This window comes from Cyprinus carpio, chromosome A19 (genome assembly GCF_018340385.1).
Source record: "Cyprinus carpio isolate SPL01 chromosome A19, ASM1834038v1, whole genome shotgun sequence".
Taxonomy (NCBI): domain Eukaryota; kingdom Metazoa; phylum Chordata; class Actinopteri; order Cypriniformes; family Cyprinidae; genus Cyprinus; species Cyprinus carpio.
Genome location: NC_056590.1, coordinates 8,332,826 through 8,354,552, shown reverse-complemented (window position 1 = coordinate 8,354,552; position 21,727 = coordinate 8,332,826). Strand labels below are relative to the sequence as shown.

Here is a 21,727-nt window from a genome sequence, read left to right as displayed (position 1 = left end):
CACCAAACCAGCACTAACCAGCCTGGACCGGCATGGAAATTCATGCTGGTTTTAAGATGGTCAGCAGGGAAGCCATAATCCTTCCGTTACTGGTCTGGTCAACCTGGCATTTTCTTTGTGGATTGTATTAAGCTTGGTGAGCGACTTTAGCTCTTCTCTCATTGTGGTGCACATTAATTTGTGCTCACTTTATCTCCAAACCTCTGGTGCATTTTAATGAATGCTGTGACTAAGCAATGCTAAGTCTGGAGAGTGTGTCCATTTTCTGTATATGAAAGTGTCCACTACAATGCGGGCTTTAGCAGAGCTGTATTTTAGAGATATATTTGGACTCTGATGGGAAATTTGCTCTGTCAGAAAGCCCATTTGCAGCAGATGTTGAGATAATAGAGTAGAGCAGGATCTTTATGACCGTGCAACCAGGGCCGCTGGAACTTTGACACGGTATCACCATATTAAGTTACAGGGACAGTCTGCTTGCTGCAGTCTATAGTTAAATGTCTTGCTCAAGGATGATATCTTAAAGATTGCTGCATGCAACCACTTGATAGCAGTCTAGATCTTTAAAGGTGCTGTGTGTCATTTTTCTGGTGTGAAAACACTCATTATGTTCTAGATTAATATGCACAGACAACTAAAAGTAAGCCATTTGTAGGCTGGTTTGTCTGTAGCTCTGTGAAAACGTTGCATCCTGATAACAAATGCTGTTTGTTTGTGCATCCTGATCAACGATGGCAGGACTATCTGTTTTTCTCTAATCGAGAAGTCTAATTTATGCTGTAACTGTATAGAAAATGTAAATAATAAATAATATAATACTTTTCTTATTGTCTATTCAATTTTCCAATCGAGGTCCGGGATACTGGAGCTCCGAGGAAAATTCTATGCAAAGAATATTAACAAATGCATTTTAACAAAATCAAAAGCAATAATTGTTAAATTTTATAGAAATTGAAATGTATTATATTCTAATATCTATAATAACAATATATAATTTAGACATTTGTTTATTATTATTTATTTGATTAATAAAAAGTATTTTATTTATTTTATATAGAATATAGTTATTAATAATAATCAGAATTGTATTAATAATAATGTTCATCTTTATTATTTTATCATAATTTTTATTCTGTTCTATACTATTCTGTTCTGTACTATTACGTTATATTTATTTTAAAATCATGTTTATTAAAAATGAATGAGGATAAGTAGTATACATTTCACCTTTTTTCCATTAATAAAATAAACCTTTTTTCCATGTATCAAAGAAAACCTTTTTTGCCTTTCAAATCAACAAATTTTTGCCTTTCACCTTTTTTATTCTTATATTGACTAGAAAAAAGATACATAATTAATTTAATAGACAGTAAGTATTTTTTAGATAATATTTTACTAACTTCTTGTTGTGCAACAAAGTATGAAAGCATTAAATGGTGGAAACAATTACATTTGTAACTTTTTATATCATGCTTACTATTGCACAATATTAAAATGTCTGTATACGTGTAAATATGCAGCACAAGGGGATCATACTATTTTATGATTTGAAAATTTTATAAATATTTTATTCTTTCTTTAGTTCCCCTATGGAGTCAGTGCTGTTCTACGCCATTACCACGTTACACAACCTGTTACTGCACCAGGAGGGAGCCAAGATGGCAGTGCGTCTGGCTGATGGTCTGCAGAGGATGGTCCCTCTTCTGAAAAAGACCAACCCCAAGTTCCTGGCCATCACCACAGACTGCCTGCAGCTGCTGTCTTATGCCAATCAGGAGAGCAAGGTATCGTATCACCACTGAGAATGCATTGCCTTAGAGACTGATTTCACTTAAAGTATATTTTTGGCCATAATCTGTGTGGTTTTTCTCTCTTCACAGTTGATCATCCTGGCAAATGCTGGGCCAGAAAGTTTGGTGTTCATTATGAGAAACTACAACTATGAGAAACTCCTATGGACCACCAGCAGAGTCCTGAAGGTGCTTTCTGTCTGTCCAAGCAACAAGCCGGCTATTGTTGATGCTGGTGAGTAAATGTGTGCGTTACGTTCTTCATTTATCACTCTTTTCCCCTTTGTTTCACTTTTATGTATTTTTGATTCCCAGACCCTGGAGGAATATTGTTATCTCTTTTCTTTCATTCCCAAAAACTGTACACTTTGGCATTATTGTATAATTTCCCTGTAATATCACAATCTCCATCTCTCTTTTTTTTCTGCTTCAGATTTTGTCTGGGTTTTTGTCTGAGGGTGTTGGGGGCTTTTTGCATATTTCTCCTCACTTTTTGATTAATTAATTTGCATGACTTTTACAGTCATTAGTGATTATTGCATTATTAAGTATTTCTGAGATGGCTGTGGATGATTTACAATTTCCATTTGTCTAATCAATAACAATACTAAAAAAAAAAAAGAAAAAAAAAAAGATTTGAACAATTATACTCTACCCTTTAAAACTTTGGGGTGGTAATTTTTTTTATTGTTTTTGAAAAAAAGTATCTTATGCTCACCAAGGCTGCATTTATTTTGACCAAAAAAAAAAACAATAAGAACAGTGTTATTCTGAAATATGTTTACAATTTAAAAGAACTGTTTTGTATTTAAATATATTTTAAAATGTAATTTATTCCTTTGATGATAAAGCTGAATTTTCAGCGTCATTACTCAGTCTTCAGTGTAACATGATCTTTCAGAAATCATTCTAATATGCTGAATTTCTTCTCAAGAAACATTTCTGATTACTATCAATGTTAAAAACAGTTGTGCTGCTTCATATTTTTGTTGAAACCATGCTTCGTTTTTTTCAGGATTCTTTAATAAATAGAAAGTTCAAAAGGAACAGCATTTATTTGTAAAAACATTATAAATGTCTTTTTTTTTTTTGTCACGTTTGATCAGTTGAATGTGTCCTTGCTAGATAAAATTATTACTAAAAAAAAGCCAACCCAGCAGTTTTGAAAAAAAAAAAAAAATAAAGAACCTGAGATTTGAATGCAAATTCCAAACTTGAATCTGCATTATACATATAGGCACTATGACACAACATATCAGCAGCATGTGTGTTAAACCCGCTATATTAAACACCCAACAAAAAACCCTCAAAATTACAATCAAAACAAAAATTACACAGATTCAAATAATATAAAAACAAAAAATATTTTCCATTAAAACTAATATTACAGTTGCAGTTTATGTAAAAACCCACCTGTCAGTACTGTTTCATGGCAGTGGGTTTTACTATATTAACGCTGACCTTTCAGTGAATTAATACTTAGAAATACACTGTCAAAGATTGTGGGACTCAAATGCATGCCAGAGCTGATCTCATAAAAGTCTTCACAGTTATGGCGTTTTGACATTCGCTTGAGAAAGCGCTAAAGGATTGAGTAGTTACAACACTGGATGAGAGGCAGTTTTCAAGGATGTCTCCTAATCTCCTTCCCTCTTTTTATCTTCCTAAGCCATGTGGCTTTTAGTTTATCTTCACAGACTCAAAAAGACATTTCTCTCTCCTTGGCAGACAATGCCTAATCCATGGAGAAATACAGCCGCCTTCTTTTCAGAGCAGGTTGCTGGATAACTTTGTCCTTTCCTTGCTTTTTTTTTTGTGGCTAAGTCCAATAAATATGGACTCTAATCCTTTTTCTCTCCATTTGGCAGGAGGTATGCAGGCTCTCGGCCAACATCTCACAGGTTCGAGTCAGCGTCTGACACAGAACTGCCTGTGGACCCTGAGGAATCTCTCTGACGCTGCAACCAAGCAGGTAAAATGAGCTGTTCCTCATCCAAAAATGCTCATCCAAAAATGAAGATTTGCTGTTATTTTACTCACCCTCAGGATTTCCAAAATGTAGGTGACTTTTTTTCTTAAATTGAACAGTAAAGACATTTTTTAACTGAAACTCTGGTCTTTGGCGATTCATAAAATGCAAGTTAGCAGCTGCCTGTCTTTGGGAATAAAAAAAGCAAATGAAGGAACATTGAATAGCCTACCTGTGGCTCCTGACGATATATTGAGGTCTTATGAAGAGAAATGATCAGTCTGTGCAAGAAACTGAACATTATTTACAACATTATTACCTGTAATCTAGAGCCTCAGGCAAACAGTCTGGAGTGATGTCTGGTTCCCGAACGAATTAAACTTGAAAATTCAAGTAGCACAGATCTACAAGTTACTCAGTTACTTCGGATGCCTGACTGTCACTCAGACTTGAAATGACCAAATTCATTCTCAGCCAGAGCCTGAGAACCCTCTGAACATCTTTCATGTAGTCTGACAGTTTTTCCTCTGTACTTTCTAATGGTTTTATAGTGCAGGCAACTGGTGGTTTTCATAATGTTTCCTCACCTCCACACAACTTGTCCCTCATCACTGCTACTCAGAATTCAGTGGCCCAGAAAATGCACAATTAATGATAAACAGGTTATTCATTTTCACCCTTATTATTAAATTCGAGGAACAAAAACAACTATTAGTGGACATAATCTCGTGCTCCCACCGAAAATGTTGTAGAATGTTAAATCTGTGTATTTGAGCATCTGTCTGTCTTCACAAACTCGCATTCATTCTCATATTATTTTCCCTGCTGCCCTTTGCTCTTTTTCATTTGTTTTCTTATCTCAGTCTCCTCCTCTTCTATCATGTCTTTTCATTTGTGATAATTAGCAGTTATGACTGCCTAATTCTAGAAATGTCAGGTTTTATGTGAATCTTTTGCACTGTCACCGATCATTTATGATCTATTAAATAGGTGAATGTTAAATGAATTTTCTGGGTTCAGCACAAGGTAAACTCAGTCAACAGTATTTGTGGCTTGATGTTGATGTCCTCAAAAAGTGATTCCGCTTGTCCCTCTTTTTCTTTAAAAAAGGAATTAATCTGGATCACAGTGAGGTTCTTGCTGTGGATGTGAATGAAGCTAGTTTGTAAATGTTGAACACACTCAGTGTTTTCAATAGTATAGCTACAATATGCATGTTTACAAAATAATTTTTGTGGTAAACAAAATGTTGCCAGATAAGCTTTTTATTTTTTTTTTTTTAAGAAATTAATACTTTTATTGAGCAGGGACTCATTGAATTTATCAAAAGTGACAGTAAAGACATTTATAATGTTGCAAAATACTTCTATTTCAAATAAACGCTGTTCTTTTGAACTTTTTTCATCAAACAATCCTGAAAAAAAAGGATTTTTCACAAAAAAAAATATCAAATGATCATATTAAAATGGTCATGTGACACTGAAGACTGGAGTAATAATGCTGAAAATTCAGCTTTACCATCAAAGGGAAGAAATAAATTTTAAAATATATTCAAATAGAAAAGTGTTATTTTAAATTATAATAATATTTCACAGTATTCCTACTTTTACTGTATTTTATGTCATGGTAAAATTACTAAAAGTATTATGTTCACTCTTAGAAATGAAGCATGGGTGTAGTTTAATTTAAATACTAGTTTTATGGTAAAATTACTAAAAGTATTATGTTTATATAGTAAAAATAAGCAAGTTTCATGCATTAAATTAATAGTATAATATTTCAAGTCTACAAAATGTCACAGATTCAAACCAACTTAACCAGATCATTTTAAACCTACTAGCGGTTGAAGATTGTCCCAAAGCTCCTTTCCGTACTTCAATTTCGCACATGCACGGGACGACGCATCCATTTTCCCACCTGCCCTTGGCCAACTTTTGTAAATCCGTTATCATCCATAAATTATTTGGTAAGTAGAACGTTTTTTTAGTAATATATTTTACAATTGTACATTTGTGAAATGTTTTTTGTGCTTAGACGTATACTTCGTTGATAGTTTAAAACGATTTCTTGCTAGCTTAATTAACACAGAATTAGCCTGTATCCTTGTCATAGTGTTAGAAGTGGTCATTAAATTACCGAAATATTAGAATTCTGTGTAGTTATTTTATTTTAGTTTAGTTGTGTTGTAATTTAACTTTAACGTTAAACAATGCGCTTTATTTTTTTATTGATATTTAACATTAGCCTAATATAACACATGGCATAGCCATGTCTTTTTTTAATGTTTTTTTTTTAGCTCCAGTAGGCTAACTTACAGTTTTAAAACTAGTATTGTTCTTGTTTTGTTTTTTTAAACTCCATTATAGTATTAAATTAGTGCTGCTGTCTGTTATTAAGGCGGGCATACACTGCACCCATCATGAGATGAGCCAGTCAGTGGCTCAAATATAATTGCTATAGATTTGGAAGGGATTCTGTATCATTAACACTTTCATGTCTTTTTTTTGTTGCGTGGTAGAATAAGGTCGTAATAGATTTGTCAATGTGATAATGGCAGTTTCCTCAAATAAAAATGTTCAAAATCAGTTGTTGGTTTCCCACAGAATCCCAGTGTTGAAGTACGACGGACATGCATCCTAAAGGCGTTGTGCGTCTACTTAAATGAAAAGCCTGACAGGAGTACTGGGTAAGTCGCATTCTTTGTCAATCATAAACAAATTGATACAGAAAATATGTATTTTTTTATATTTTAATTTCACAAACCTGTGAATTGAAATGTGTTGTAGGCTCAGAACATGCATGTTATGCTATATTGATTTTTGCCAATGCTGGCAATATATCAAATTTAAAAAAAAAAATAATATGATGATTGATCAACCAAAAACATAATGGACAACAATTTCTACATTAATGTATAACATTTTGTAAAGTTAAGCCAAAGAAATAAAAATCTGTCTTATTTAAACACAGGCAAAATAATAAGCAAATATACTTCTTGGGAATGAGTATTGTGTTCTCCAATTGTAAACTTAACATCTTTTGGGTTTGTTTCTAGTGTCATAGATGCATAATTAATAATGGGTCTCTTTCTTTGTCATAGGCTACTGAGGATATTGGTATTTGTGCAATGACGGAAATGGAGAGACTGGCTTTGGGTGTCTACATTGTTCGACATGATGGAGCAGATGCTTCAGATCCACCTGAGGATGTTGGCGTCATCATTGAAGGCTGCACAGTGCTGCGAGATCTGAGAGAGGTTGCAAATGGATGTGCAGTCCTGTTTGGCTTGATCTACTGTTTAAACTTGAGCTATCCCAAGGAGCTGCGATACACTTTCGAATTTCTTCAGAAAGTGTTTATGGAATTGGATGGGAACAAGCTCTCCACTAAAGTGCAGGTCCTCAAAAACAAACTGCATGAGTAAAATCACCTGCACCAGACAAGACTGGACCTGGCTTTGGACACTTTAATTGTGTTGACTCTTACTTTATTTTTGGACTGCTGCTAGACAAAATAAAGCTGTGATCAATGATGGTTTGTAATAAGCAGACAGGACTGCAGTTGGTCATCGACTTGCTTGGGGAGGCTCAGTTCTTTGGATTTTGGACTGCTGCTAGACAAAAACATCCAGCAATCTAAAGACAATGTTGGTTTGTGGTAATTGGCATTTAAACTTCTCTTGTTTTCTGATTTCTTCAGAATCAAAAGATGTGAAATACAACAAACACTGATTTGTTATAATGAAACCATCTCAAACAATTAAAGGTGAAGATTGTTTTTTGTTATGTAAACATTGCTGATTTTCTATTTCTACTGTTGATGCAAACTATAAACCTTGTATTTCTCATAAAAATTGTTCTTGATAAGTCAGCATGTATGTAAAGTCTCAACTTAGTATGTTCTAACGGTGAAGTGAGAATTTTCTGCAGCATAAATCCTCTTGATTGTAAACTTCAGTTAATTTAACCTCCCTCCATATAGAAAACAAGGATTTGCCTCCTTTAGTTTTTATTTCAGTAGGCAACACCTGTTAGACATTGTTGACGTCAAAGTTCAGATTTACTATAAAGCTATAATGGGATTGAACATCGGATGGTGAAAGATTCACAGACAAGTTTTATATTTAAAAAAAATTTTTTTTTTATATTGGTCTATTCTTTAAACATCTTTTTTTTTTTTTTTTGGAATTCATCCTTTTGATGGGAATTGAAACATGTGAAGTGCTAAAGTCTACTGAGGCCTCAAGGTAAAAAAAAATATTTGTTTAAAAATATATTTTGTTCTTGGCAGGAGTTTGGCTCTCAAAATTTCAACTAAAATGGAATGGTTAAATATATTAGGCTACTGCATATACATGATTATTTAGGCTCATTGTGTTTTTCTGACAGTTTAAAAAAAAGAAGGATAAATTACTGTATATCTCATTGTCCCAGTGCCAATGATGTATTTTGTGATAAAATTTGATGAGACACATCAAATGAAATCTGGCACATAGTGGACATGCAGTGCAACAATCATTTTTCCATTTATTTGAAAAGTCATGTTAGTCCGAGTTGTCAAATTGTTTTTTTTTTTTTTTCCTTGGAAAAAAGTTTATAGTTAAAGGAGTTTATTAAGCTAAAAAACAATAAGGATTTGCCTCTATTTTTTATTGCGGCAGGCAATACATGTTAAACATTCTTGATGTTGTCAAAGTTCAGATTCACTTTTGGGACTATAAAGCTATAATGGGATTTAACATTATCAGTGAAAGAGATTTATTATGGTGAAAGAGATTCACAAACAAGTTTTATATTTTTGAATTATTATTTATATTGGTCTATTTGCATTTTATACGTGGATTTATGTTGGTGTCTTCAATTGTATTTGTACGCTTTGTATTCGTATATAAGTTTTGCTTACATATTTGTAATAATTTTATCAGTCATGATAATCCCAGATATAGTAATGTACCTTGAAGGTCAAAATTACTTTTTGACTTAATTATATTTCAAAACCAAAGGTGAATAAAGTTAAAGTGACTTGAGTATTTTTTTTTTTTTTAAACCGAGCAAGTATAATCAACGCAAATGGATAACATTAGCAAAGCCTATTTCTGTTTAATAAATTGAACTTAATCAGGTAATGTTAGTTCAAGCGATAGTCATTAAATTCAAGACAATAATTTACATTTATTCAAAATAATTGTGTAATGTACCATTTAATTAACACCGTTATGAACGATTTACTTAAAACATTATGTTACAATTAATTGTATATTACCTTTTCCATTTAAGCACTAAGTTTTGTGGGACCGGGTTGACATAACTTTATTAATTAAATACAACATTTTTCATTTCTTAGAGTGAAGGTTATTATAGTTAAACTAAATCTAAAAACATAAAAAACACCATTTTTGTTACTTAATTAATATTAACTGCAATAAAAATAAAATAGAAGAAACTTAAACATTGTTTTCAGCTAGTTGCCAAAACTTGATATACTAAAATAACTAAAACTAAAATTTAAAAAATGACAAAAAATACAACAAAAATATACAAATTTTAACAAAAATTAAAAATGCAATACATTGTGTGTGTGTACTGTATACTATATATATATATATATATTATATATATATATATAATTTCATTAACTTATATTCTTTTAAACTGGAACTGAACCCGTCTTGTTTCATCTCCACACAGGAAGGTCTGGACATTTCATTAACTTATATTCTTTTAAACTGGAACTGAACCCGTCTTGTTTCATCTCCACACAGGAAGGTCTGGACGGTCTCCTGCAGATCTTAGTGAGTCAGCTGGGCTCAGATGACGTGAACATGCTGACCTGCGCTACTGGCATCCTGTCAAACCTCACCTGCAACAACGCACGCAACAAGGCCCTGGTCACTCAGAGCGGTGGGGTGGAGGCCCTCATTCACGCTGTGCTCCGGGCCGGAGAGAAGGAGGATGTGGCCGAGCCGGCCATCTGCGCACTGCGTCACCTCACGAGCCGCCACCTTGACGCAGACCTGGCCCAGAATGCAGTGCGTCTGCACTACGGCATCCCCGCCATCACTAAGCTCTTAGGCCAGCCGCACTATTGGCCTGTGGTAAAGGTCTGTATGTGTTATTTTGTGTGTGTGTGTGTGTGTGTGTATGTGGCTGTGTCTGAATTGCTGCCAATTTGAAAGTCCTCTCCGCCGTTTAAATTTAAAGGTCAGATTTGAATCGTCTGGGGGCAGTTCTTGCATGCCTTTGATGTAGAAGAATGCTGAGACTTGCCTCTTGTGTTAAGCTGATTTGCTGCCGGATCTTAGTCATTGAGCGGCACTCCTACGCTCCTCTGGGGCTTCGGCATAATTTGAGGACACTAGCTGGAACAATAAAAGTACCCTCAAGTATCATATGCGAGGAACCACTGGTTGTATCACAATTCTTGAAATAATTTAACAATTGATTTGAATGAAGCTAGGAATTTGTTTTTGTGACAGAAGCTTCTGCAGTGCAACAGAATGACAGCGACAGAACAAAAAAAAACATAATAAAGGAATAAAAAATACAAATAAGTAGGTAAGGAAATACATTGTATGTGCAGGATATTACAATAGGCAGTTTTGTGTTTTTTTAAATGTTATTATTTTAAGTTTTAAGTATTTCAAATTACATTTAAATTCTTCAATTTTAGTTTTAAATATTTTAAGTTTTAAGTATTTTAAAGTACGTTTAAATTCTTTAATTTCAGTTATAGTTTTTCATCTAATAATTATTCTTATTTTATTTTATTTCAGCTTTATTCCAATTAACAAAAATGTTTTAGTTAATGATAATAACCCTGTTGTTGCAAAAGGTCCAGAAATAACCAATTTTGCGCTTCATGTTTTGTTTTTAAATAAAAAAATACATTAAATAAACAAATAATGTTACAAAAAAATCAAAATTTTAAATAAAAGCTGTTCTTTTGAACTTTCTAATCATCATTTTGAGCTTTCTATTCATCAAAGAATCCAGAAAACGTTATCAAAGTGTCCACCAAAATATTAAACAGCACAACTATTTTCAACATTGATAACATTATTAAATGTGTATTGAGCAGCAAATCAGCATATTAGAATGATTTCTGAAGGATCATGTGACACTGAAGACTGGAGTAATGATGCTGAAAATTCAGCTTTTCCATCACAGGAATGTATTCAAATAGAGAACAGTTATTTTAAATTGTAATAATATTTCACAATTTAACTGTTTTTACTATACATTTGATCAAAAAATGTAGCCTTGGTGAGCATAACAAGAAACTTGTTTCAATAACATAACATTTTTTACCAACCCCAAACTCTTAAACGGTAGTAATTACATTTCAAACATTTGCCCTTAATATTTGTATCTAAAAATTAAACATTGCAGATGGTCAGTTTTCCTTTGCACTTTTAAAATAACCATCAGATGCAGTAACCAACCATTTTTTTTTTTATCTTGTCAATGCCTCCATGCTAGTCAAAGCCCTTGAAGCTTGGGGAAATCAGGAAGGTCATGGTGGATGTAATTGGCTGTCCTTGGCTCTCTGATTTGTGGTGGGCTGGACTCTGACTGTCTGTCTGTGGGCATGGGCTCCCGGCATGCATGATTTCCCACTTAATCATATCAGACCGTTGGAGCAGAAACCTGTGTGTGTGTGTGTGTGTGTGTGTGTGCACTGTGATCTGTTCGGCACGTGTGTATTGATCCAGAAGAACAAGAATACCAGGCTTTTATTTTCAATCTTGAGAATATAAGTATTTGCATTGATTATGTACTCAGGTGTTTTGTGTGTTTCTCTCCACTGTGTTTCACTCAGTGATTTGTTTGTGTTGATGTTGAGCTGACCAATATACAGTAGTAGTGCTTTTAGACTTATATGGACAGCATCACACCGCCAAGATTTTAAATTTTCACTCTCATTGCCGTTGTTGAAATGCAGTCAGGTATTAATTTATTGCTAGAGCGAAAGTGTCCAATAAAAGGTATATTAACAAGATGATGTGAGAAGTGAGTGCTAATTTGATCTCAATAGGTCTATCTAAAAATGAAATTGCTTTTATTAGGCTACTTATATAACTTCATCTCATATGCATACATAATTTTACACATTTTTCAAAAGTACCAAATATACTTTATTTTTTTTGCAGTAAAACATTTTAAATGTGGAAAATACTGTGTGAACCTTAAAATAATGCAGTAAACTACAAGACACAGATTTTACTAAGAATGAAAAAAAAAAAAAAAAATTCTAGTGCTGTCAATAGATAAAAAAAAATTAACAAATTACTTGCACATTTTATTCTCAATTAATTGTGATTAATCCCACCTAACAAGTTATTCAATATATATTTTATATTGGAATAATTTCACATTTAATCTTCAAATTAATGAAGAAACAACATGAAGACAGTATATTTTTAATATTTGTGTGATGGTATCTTTTTATGACTTAAAGCAAGTATCACTGATACCAACGCTACTGCTGTCTCTATTAAAATTTTTTTCTAACATTTAACCATGGACTATAGCCATTCAACATTACAGTATAATTGCTATCAATTTTAACATTTATTCGACTTTAAAAAATAACTTCTAATTTAAGTGAACTTAAAACAATCTTCACAAAAACCCATTATAATAAATGTCACCCTGGACCACAAAACCAGTCTTTAGTGTCAATTTTTTAAATTGAGATTTATACATCACTTGAAAGCTGAATAAATAATCTTTCCATTGATGTGAAGTTTATTAGGATCAGACAATATTTGGCCGAGATACAACTATTTGAAAATCTGGAATCTGAGGGTGCAAAAAAATCAAAATACTGAGAAAATCACCTTTAAATTTGTCTAATGAAGTTCTTAGCAATACATATTACTAATCAAAAATTAAGTTTTGATATATTTACAGTAGGAAATTTACAAAATATCTTCATGAAACATGATCTTTACTTAATATCCTAATAATTTTTGGCTTAAAATAAAAATCGATAATTTTGACCAATACAATGTATTTTTGGCTATTGCTACAAATACAACAAATAAACAAAACACACCATCAAAACACAAAAATAACAAAAGTCATATTTAGCTACCCGTGCCCTTCAGCAAGTTGAAAATTAAATATACAGAAATGTATAAAAGTATCAAACACTAAATTCTAAATTAAATATAGACAAATCCTTAAAGCTACAAAAGTGATTGATTTCCTCTTTTTTTTTATTTTGTTCTTTGATGAACAGACATCACAGCAGCTGGTTATTAGGTTATTTTGGCTGATTTTAACAGCTTCAACAGCTGAATCTGACAAACATCATACACACATTACACTCACTCAAAACTCTCAAAACTCTCTAACCCATCCTCACCCATTTCAGCTCTTAAAGTCTCTACTAATGAGCTGACGAGTTGAATCGGGTGTGTAAGATGAGGGAGACAGTGCTGCTGCTCCAGGACAGTTTTGAAAACCTCTAACTGTGCTCAGAATTGCCAAAATATCAAAGACTTATTAAAATTCAAGTATCTCAATATGAACTTTCTCCTAAAATTCTTATAAAAACCAAATTAATGAATATTTTTCTTAGTAATATAGTTGTAGCCTAACTATTGAAGCAGTATGGCCCAATTTTATGCATTTTATCACTGATATGGACATGGTTCATTTAGAGCCAGAACTATTTATTTTTTAATGGCTCCTATATGAAAACCAGAAAACAGTCCAACAGTTTCACAAATGAGATTCGTGCAGACCTTATGTACTACAGTTGGACCGTCCCAGCTTGGCTAATGGCTTGGGTTGCACCCAGGCAGGGTGGAAAAGACCGATCACTAATGCAACACACATGAGAGCCCAATGTGTGGAATGCATTGCATCATGTTTATTTGCAGGCTTTTTGCCACTTGACATGGCTTTTCAGCCCACCCTGCGGAGATCTGCTCTATCAGCCAGCGTTCTTTAATCAGCAGAGGAACATTGTTGACTAATGATGCATTATGAAAGAGGCTGGAATTAAGCGTTAACGCAAGGCTCTCTGTGCACAGATGGTTAGGCAGATGTAAAATGACAGACACTTCACATAAATGCATGACATTTCTTTGAACTATATAGTGGAGTGATATACAGGTGATTTCACCGTCAAAGTCCCACATGTGCATTGATGCCTTCATGAACATTTGAGGTTGCATTCAGTCTTACATCAACCTAAACTTTATATTCAGCTCAGATTTTTAATTAAAAAAACATTATTGCTGCAAGTAACATTGCTCGTTTTCCATCATGTTGATGTCAGTGACTGGGTTTCAGTCAACAGTCAGCACTTTGGGATTTACAAGAGTGAGTCACTTGTTAAAGATGATGAAAACTTTGAGGAATGGACTTACAATGGAGCTGCACTATGAGGAATTTACAACAATTGAGTTAAGGCTTAGATTATGTCTTTTTGAAAAGGTACGGCGGTACAAAAGTGGGGCACGGTTCATTGTGTTAAAGAGAATTTAGCTAAATCCGTCACAAAGAAAAATCACAAAGGAGATCTATTTCAAATTATTGTTTCATAGGCCGCAATAAGATTCATAGGGCAGGAAGTGTTTGGAGCTCAATGTGCTCGGCTTCTCTAAGATACAGAGACAATCTTAAGCACACATCTCAATATAAAATATAATAAATGTAATAATAATAAAGAAATAAAATATGATAATAATAAAATATACATTTTTCATTAAATTCTTCCAAATTATCTGAGCTATTCTATTTTAATGTATTTATTTACTTACTTAATCTGTTTTAGGCATTTTAAGAAAAATCATCAGCTAAAGTGATATTTATATGAAATTCAGTATATATAAACTTTCAGTTCATTTCAATATAAACTTCCAGAACCGAATTATATGAGCTAATCTATTAATCTAATTATTGTTTCTTTGTTTTCTGTTTTAGCCGTTTTATTAATATTTTATTATATTTACATGATATTCAAATTAAATGGATCTAACTTTTATTTAGAGCAATTTGTTTTATTAATTTTGCGATCAAAATAATGAATTTTAATATGAACTCATTGAATTTCACATCAAATTCTTCCAAAGCCAAATTATATTTTTTTGTTTGTTTGTTTTGTTTGTTTTTTCTCATTTATTGTTTGTTTGTTTGTTTGTAAATTGAAACTGTGGTTTATTTTTGTTTACATTTTTGTTTCTATTTTTTATTTACATTTATTTTCTCTGTTTTAGGTAATACAAAAAATATAAATTAGTTATTTATATATTTAAATGATATTCAAATGAAACATTTAAATGATATTCAAATTAATATTTAGAGCAGTTTTTATTTACTTTGGAAACCATTGCATTAATACATTTGTGAGCATAAGAAAGTAATGAGAAAATTCAAACAAACAGATGAAAATGTTCTAAACAGTCATTAATTATATGCATTTTTTCGCACTTTAGGCCACAGTGGGTTTGATTCGTAACTTGGCCCTGTGTCCGGCCAATCAGGCACCTCTGAGAGAATCTGGGACAATCCCTCGACTGATCAACCTGCTATTGAAAGCTCATCAGGAAACTCAAAGACACGGCTCAGGGGCCCAGCAGACCTATCAGGTGCGTTTGGAGTATTATATACCTGTGTATGGATTTTTCATATATCCTCTTTATTCACCCTCACATATAGGCTGAAGCCCTCAGAGGGAGGACAAAATACAATACAATCAGCGTCAATGTCCCAGTATATGGCATGGACCATGTCCCTTTAGCATTAGTGTTAATGTTTTCTTCTCATGTTCACTTTTTTTTTTTTCACAGGATGGCGTGCGAATGGAGGAGATTGTGGAAGGCTGTACGGGCGCTTTGCATATACTGGCCAGAGATCCCATCAACCGAGGGGAGATCGCCAGCATGCAGACCATTCCTCTGTTTGTGCAAGTACTGAACCAACTTATGGCAGTTTTGGCAGTGAAAGCAGTTCATCTGTGCATGTTGGGATGTGTGGGTGTTGCGGGAGATGACTGCGGGGCGTCTGGCTGCTGTTTGTATGTGTGTGTTTGTCTGTGTTCATATACCAGTGTCAGCGATAGATTCAGCTACATTTAAAGCTTTCTTTTAAAATACAGTCAAGCTACTCTTTTGAAAAAGAAGTTAGCTAAGCTACAAGCAAAAATAAATAAATAAAAAAAAAAAACTAAATACCACAAGGGTGTGATGTATTTTTGAAATACATAACTATCAGATGATATCATTTATATTTAGAGACGCATTTTTTCTGGCACAACAACAAGCAATTTGAGCGGGGTCATAGTATTAAATTTGAAGACATACATACTAAATAATAATGCCAAATTTATATCATTTATATAGAATGAAACATAGTGATACATAATAGTATTAAACTAAATATTTCACTTAAAAAGATTAAACAAATGTTACAAACAGACTTATGTGCAGTGTTATAGCATTTATTTCTTTTGAATATTAAATGTATTTTATATTTATTTACTATAGTATTTATTATTATAGTATACTATATATACTGTATACTGCATCAAACTTGATAACTAAAAAATACAATATATTTTGCATCAAATTATATATCTAATAATTATAAAAAAAAAAAATAAATAATATTTTTATCTATTTCAACAAAAAAGATCATTAATAGTTTTATCTTTAACAACACTGCTTATGTGCAGGAACTCAGTGTTCTGAATTGATTCATATAGATAAATCTGCTAAATGAACCAATTCACTAAAATCATATTTCCCCAAACTGACAGAGAGTGTGTTAAAAATTATGTTGGTAAGTATTTGTGCAAAATAAAATATGACATTAAAAATAGTGATAAAGTGGTTAATTGCTATTTGTTGGGAAAGTGGCTTGTTACTGAAAAAGTGACAGAGTTCTGAATGTTATAATACTGAAAAATACTAATGTCACTCATTTTAGTTGCTTCCCAAAACACGCTGCATTATGTTACATTTATTATTGTGGTACATGCTTTTAAGTCCAAAGTAACGTAAAAATAGGAAACAGTTACATAAGAAGTGCAAGATTATTTAGAAAAATACAACCTTGTAATGAGATGTTGATGAAGCAGTAGTGAAACAGCACAGATGAGTTTTTGTGTGTGTGTGTGTGTGTGTGTGTGTGTGTGTGTGTGTGTGTGTGTGTGTGTGTGTGTGTGTGTGTGTGTGTGTATGACCCCTCTCATTCTTTGACTTCCTGTTTCCTGTTAGCTTCTGTACTCCTACGTGGAGAACATAAAGCGTGTGTCCGCCGGTGTTTTGTGTGAACTGGCTCTGGATAAGCAGTCTGCTGAGATGATTGATGCAGAAGGAGCATCTGCACCTCTAATGGAGCTCTTGCACTCTCCCAATGAGGGGATTGGTGAGTGATGCCCTTCCAGAGGAAGTTTAATGCCACACCCCAATATGGCAAGCTGTTTAGGGGCAGTCATAGCCTAATGGTTAGAGAATTGGACTTGTTACCCGAAGGTTGTGGCTTTGAGTCTCAGGTCCAGCAGGGATTCTAGTGGGGTGGGGGTGAATTACTGGGTGTGTGTGTTCACTACTGTGTGTGTGCACTTGGATGGGTTATATGCTGAGCACAAATTCCGAGTATGGGTCACTTATACACTTAGGAAACATATACGTATAACATATAAAAATTTAATGTATAAAACATTATGAGCTTATGTTTTAGTATATGTTTCTAGTATATATTCCATTACTTCCTATTACTTATTCATTAGCTAGTGCTTATTCTTTAGGTACTAGTACATATTAAATAGATAATAGTACTTATTCATTAGATACCAGTAGTTATTATTAGATATTAGTACTTATTCATTAGATACCAGTAGTTATTATTAGATATTAGTACTTATTCATAAGGATACTAGCACTTATTAATAGATAGTAGTAGTTATTATTAGATACTAGTACTTATTCATTAAATACTAGTACTTATTATTAGACACAAGATCTTAGTGTATTAGATACTATAACTTATTTGATACTACTAGTACCTATTAGGTAGATACTAGTACTTAGTAATTAGATACTAGTACATATTTCAGCAGTGACTAGTTACTATTCTGTTTTTACTACAAACACATTTCAACATTTTCCCATTGGTGTCTATGAGGATTTGTCATCCATATATAAAATACTCCATTTTGAGTCTAGTATATATAATTGGGTACTAGTACTTATTTTTAGATACTAGTACTTAATCATTAAATACTAGTACTTATTTTTAGATACTCGTACCTATTAAATAGACACTAGTATTTACTCATTACAAACTAGTATTTGTTCATTTGATACTAACATTTAGTATTAGACACTAGTACCTATTAAATAGGTACTCATATTCATTGATTAGCTTTGGTAACACTTTATTTTAAGCTGTCCTTGTTACACGTTACATGTACTTACTATTATAATAACAATTAATTATGCATAATTACATGCCAAGTAACCAAAACTTAGCATTACTAAGCCAAACCCATATCCTAACCCTAACCATATAGTAAGTATATATAGTTAATTAATATTACAGTACTTATATGTATGTATAATTATACCATAACAAAGACACCTTAAAATGAAGTGTAACCTTAGCTTTTAATACTTTTTCAGTAGATACTAGTACACATTTATAAGATACTAGTACTTATTCAAATTGCTTTTTTTTCACTAGTGAGGTTTTTAATTGAACTCCACAGTGGCCATTCTGACTAGTCATAAGACAAGTTAAAAAGCAAATGTGACTAGTATAATAAGATTTGTTTCTAGTAACAATCACAAAGAATACTAGTTTCTAATATATAAGTACTAGTACCTAATGAACAACTATTAGTATCTATTAAATAGGAGCTAGTATCTAATGAAAAGTAATAGTATTTAATAAATAAGTACTAGTATCTAATGATTACTTACTAGTAATATTTTAAATATCTGAATGACAGATAGTCAATGGTAACAATTTGAAATGTGTTACTAGTAACAGTAATGTATAGTGGCTAGCTAAAGATTAAGTTCTAGTAGCTAATGGATAAGTACTAGAACTTAATGGAATAGATGCTAGAAGCTAAAAAAAAGTACTAGTAGCATTAAAATAGATACTAGTACATTTTAAGGATTAGATGTTAAAACAGCTTGCCATACCGCGTGACTAATTACATGTGTCACTTCATGTTGTTAAAACACAGAAAATAGCCATATGCAATTGGACAGATCATAGTCTGTACAACCATTTGAAACTGTGCAAACCTTCCCCCGATTTTTGTTGTAATCATTCTCTCTTCTTCAGCTACCTATGCTGCAGCTGTTCTCTTCCGCATCTCTGAGGACAAGAGTTCAGACTACAGGAAGCGTGTGTCGGTGGAGCTCACCCATTCCCTCTTCAAACATGACCCTGCAGCTTGGGAAATGGTGAATATATTTATTCAGGAGTCACACAGCACTCTAGCACACTCTCAGATTAGTGCACATTATTATTAATGAGATCATTTAGATGAATGATTGTATGCGGTATCAGTTTTTTGCAATCATAATGAAATAATTATATCAATATGGCATAAATGACGACATACCTTTCAATTATTGAAAATGAATGCAAACACAATTGGTAAGTCAACCCTGAATTGTGAAACAGTGTGCTTTGTTTTCAATAATTCAGTGTGTCTGTGTCATTTAGGTTTCTTTACTGCAGTCAGTTATATGATTGTCACATGCACATTAAAAAAGGATGTTAGTTATCATAAGTGTCATGTTTGCAGATACAACTTGGGTTGATATTTTTCTAATGCAATACCATTCAAATCTTCTAGCGTGTGACTTGTGTCCAAAACGTTAGAAATACTTTTTGGGGCACCTGTGTAATACTATAAACAGTTATAAATGTAAATGAGATGGATAAGAGACGTATATGTAAAGGAGATGGATATGACCTAATGAAAGTGAATTGGTGACCACAGCATTTATTTGATCAAAAATACAGTAAAATCAGTAATAAAGTGAAATAGTATTACCAGTTAAAATAGCTGTTTTCAATTTGAAATTCAATTATTCCAAATGTAATTTATTCCTGTGATGCAAAGCTAAATTTTCAGCATCATTAATCCAGTCTTCAGTGTCACATGATCCTTCAGAAATCATATTTGTTTGTTATGAAAGAAACTTTTAATGAATGTGTTTGCATTTATATTCTTTCAGGCACATGCCGTAATGCCACTCGACCCTGGATATATACCAGATGGTGAGTTGAGAGCACAGTCGACAGCCCAGCCCTATCTTTCTGCTTTAGTACACAACACCACCGCAAATTGCCTATTTATCCGCCACATCTCGCTGCATTAGAGTGAAGTGCATTACAATAAAATGGCACATGACAAATGAGTTATGGCGTGCATATGCATGTGAGAGAAGGGTCAAAGATGAAAAGATAAAGAGAGACATTCATTGAATTTACATTTTTATCAAGCACAAGACTGATTGTTTTGTTGTCAGTCCGTCCCGTGAACAAACAGAATACTGTATTCCTCAACGAGGGAACATTAAAGATGTGATGTGCTGTTCACTGTTCAAAACTGGAAATAAAAAAACAACCCACTGAAACCAGATCGACCTGTTTGATCCTGTTACACAAATATTTTACACACTGATACAGTTTGTAAAAATGAGCAAAAAACACTGCATCCACAAAAATAAAAAAATGCATTCACAATAAAAGTCTAAAATAAATGCATCTGAATAGAAAACTTATATGTCATGATAGGAATAGACTATAAACTAATTCAGAATGAGAACGTAAGAACGTTATTGTTTTATAATGAATAATGAAGAGGCTGTTTCATATAATGATTAAATAATCAATTATAGTACATTAAAAAAAAACATACGTCGGGTTTATTAGTCTAACTTGACATTTTCACTTCAAAATATGAATATTTTGTTCCCTGAAAAATCTACTGAAAATAATACAGCTGTAATATTTTGTCTTGTACAAAACAAACATAAATGTCCATGTACTATTATAAATATGACGTGAAGTTTGAGGATAAGGGTGTTTTTCCATCTGATTCTTCAGGCGTTTCTGCGCTGGGCTCAGGGGTGTGTGTGTTTCTGCCTGAATGTTGGTGTATTAACAAGTGTGGCAGTTGGATTCACTGAATTAGTTCATCTGAAATCCCCCTCGGTCACTTACACTTCATTAACCAGCCCTCGATCAATGTCAAGGGTCCTCCTTTATGTGAAATTGCTTGAAGCAGATTTTTTTATTCTTTTTCAAATTTTCTAATTAAGGCAATGATGCTGTGCACGCTGTTTATACTGATTTTACCACGGTTAAAGGATTTCAGGCACTCTGCTTTACTTCTCTCATTAGAGAAATATTATTTATACAAAATATTATTTAAATATAATTGTATTATAATATTCAACGATAGATTAAATTATATATTTATATAGCATTATTCACAGTTATAATAAATATACACTATAATATGTAATATTTCATTATAAATCGTTAGATATGTCACATTAGTTAGTCAATGCATTTACTAGCAAAAACAATTTTTTTATTAACAATGTAACAAATAATTATTATTAAATATAAAAAAAATATATATATTATAAACAACAAAGACAAAAACAATTAAAATATTTTGTGTTTGCACATAATTACTGTAACTTTAGTTGATCTCTCTCTCTCTTTCTCTCTAAGATCTGGATGCAGTTTACCCTCCATATGGTTACTCTGATTTACCCATGGATGGCCTCCCGCTGGACGCTGAGCTACATGAGCAATATATGCCAGAAATGACCTATGACCCTCGACAGGTGTACCCAAATCCTCTTTAACAACACTGCCAGCAGGTTAGTTTGCACACGCTTCCCTGACTTACAATTCAGAGTCTCTAGTTATGGGTTAACTCAACATTATCCCATTCTTGTGATTGTTTTTTT

General features: G+C 32.8%; 1 protein-coding gene across 3 annotated transcripts in view; it reads left to right on the top strand.

Moving 5' to 3' along the window:
* Positions 1–21,727, top strand: part of LOC109048822 (junction plakoglobin-like) — a 65,693-nt gene that overhangs the window by 42,905 nt on the left and 1,061 nt on the right. For all 3 annotated transcript variants that reach the window (XM_042776221.1, XM_042776222.1, XM_042776220.1), the window contains exons 6-15: positions 1,583–1,784; positions 1,881–2,025; positions 3,659–3,762; positions 9,521–9,859; positions 15,209–15,361; positions 15,563–15,682; positions 16,991–17,141; positions 19,071–19,192; positions 19,976–20,018; positions 21,486–21,637. In XM_042776221.1, coding sequence (XP_042632155.1) covers positions 1,583–1,784; positions 1,881–2,025; positions 3,659–3,762; positions 9,521–9,859; positions 15,209–15,361; positions 15,563–15,682; positions 16,991–17,141; positions 19,071–19,192; positions 19,976–20,018; positions 21,486–21,622 — 1,516 coding nt within the window. In that variant the 3' untranslated portion in view covers positions 21,623–21,637. The remainder of the gene's footprint in view (positions 1–1,582; positions 1,785–1,880; positions 2,026–3,658; positions 3,763–9,520; positions 9,860–15,208; positions 15,362–15,562; positions 15,683–16,990; positions 17,142–19,070; positions 19,193–19,975; positions 20,019–21,485; positions 21,638–21,727) is intronic.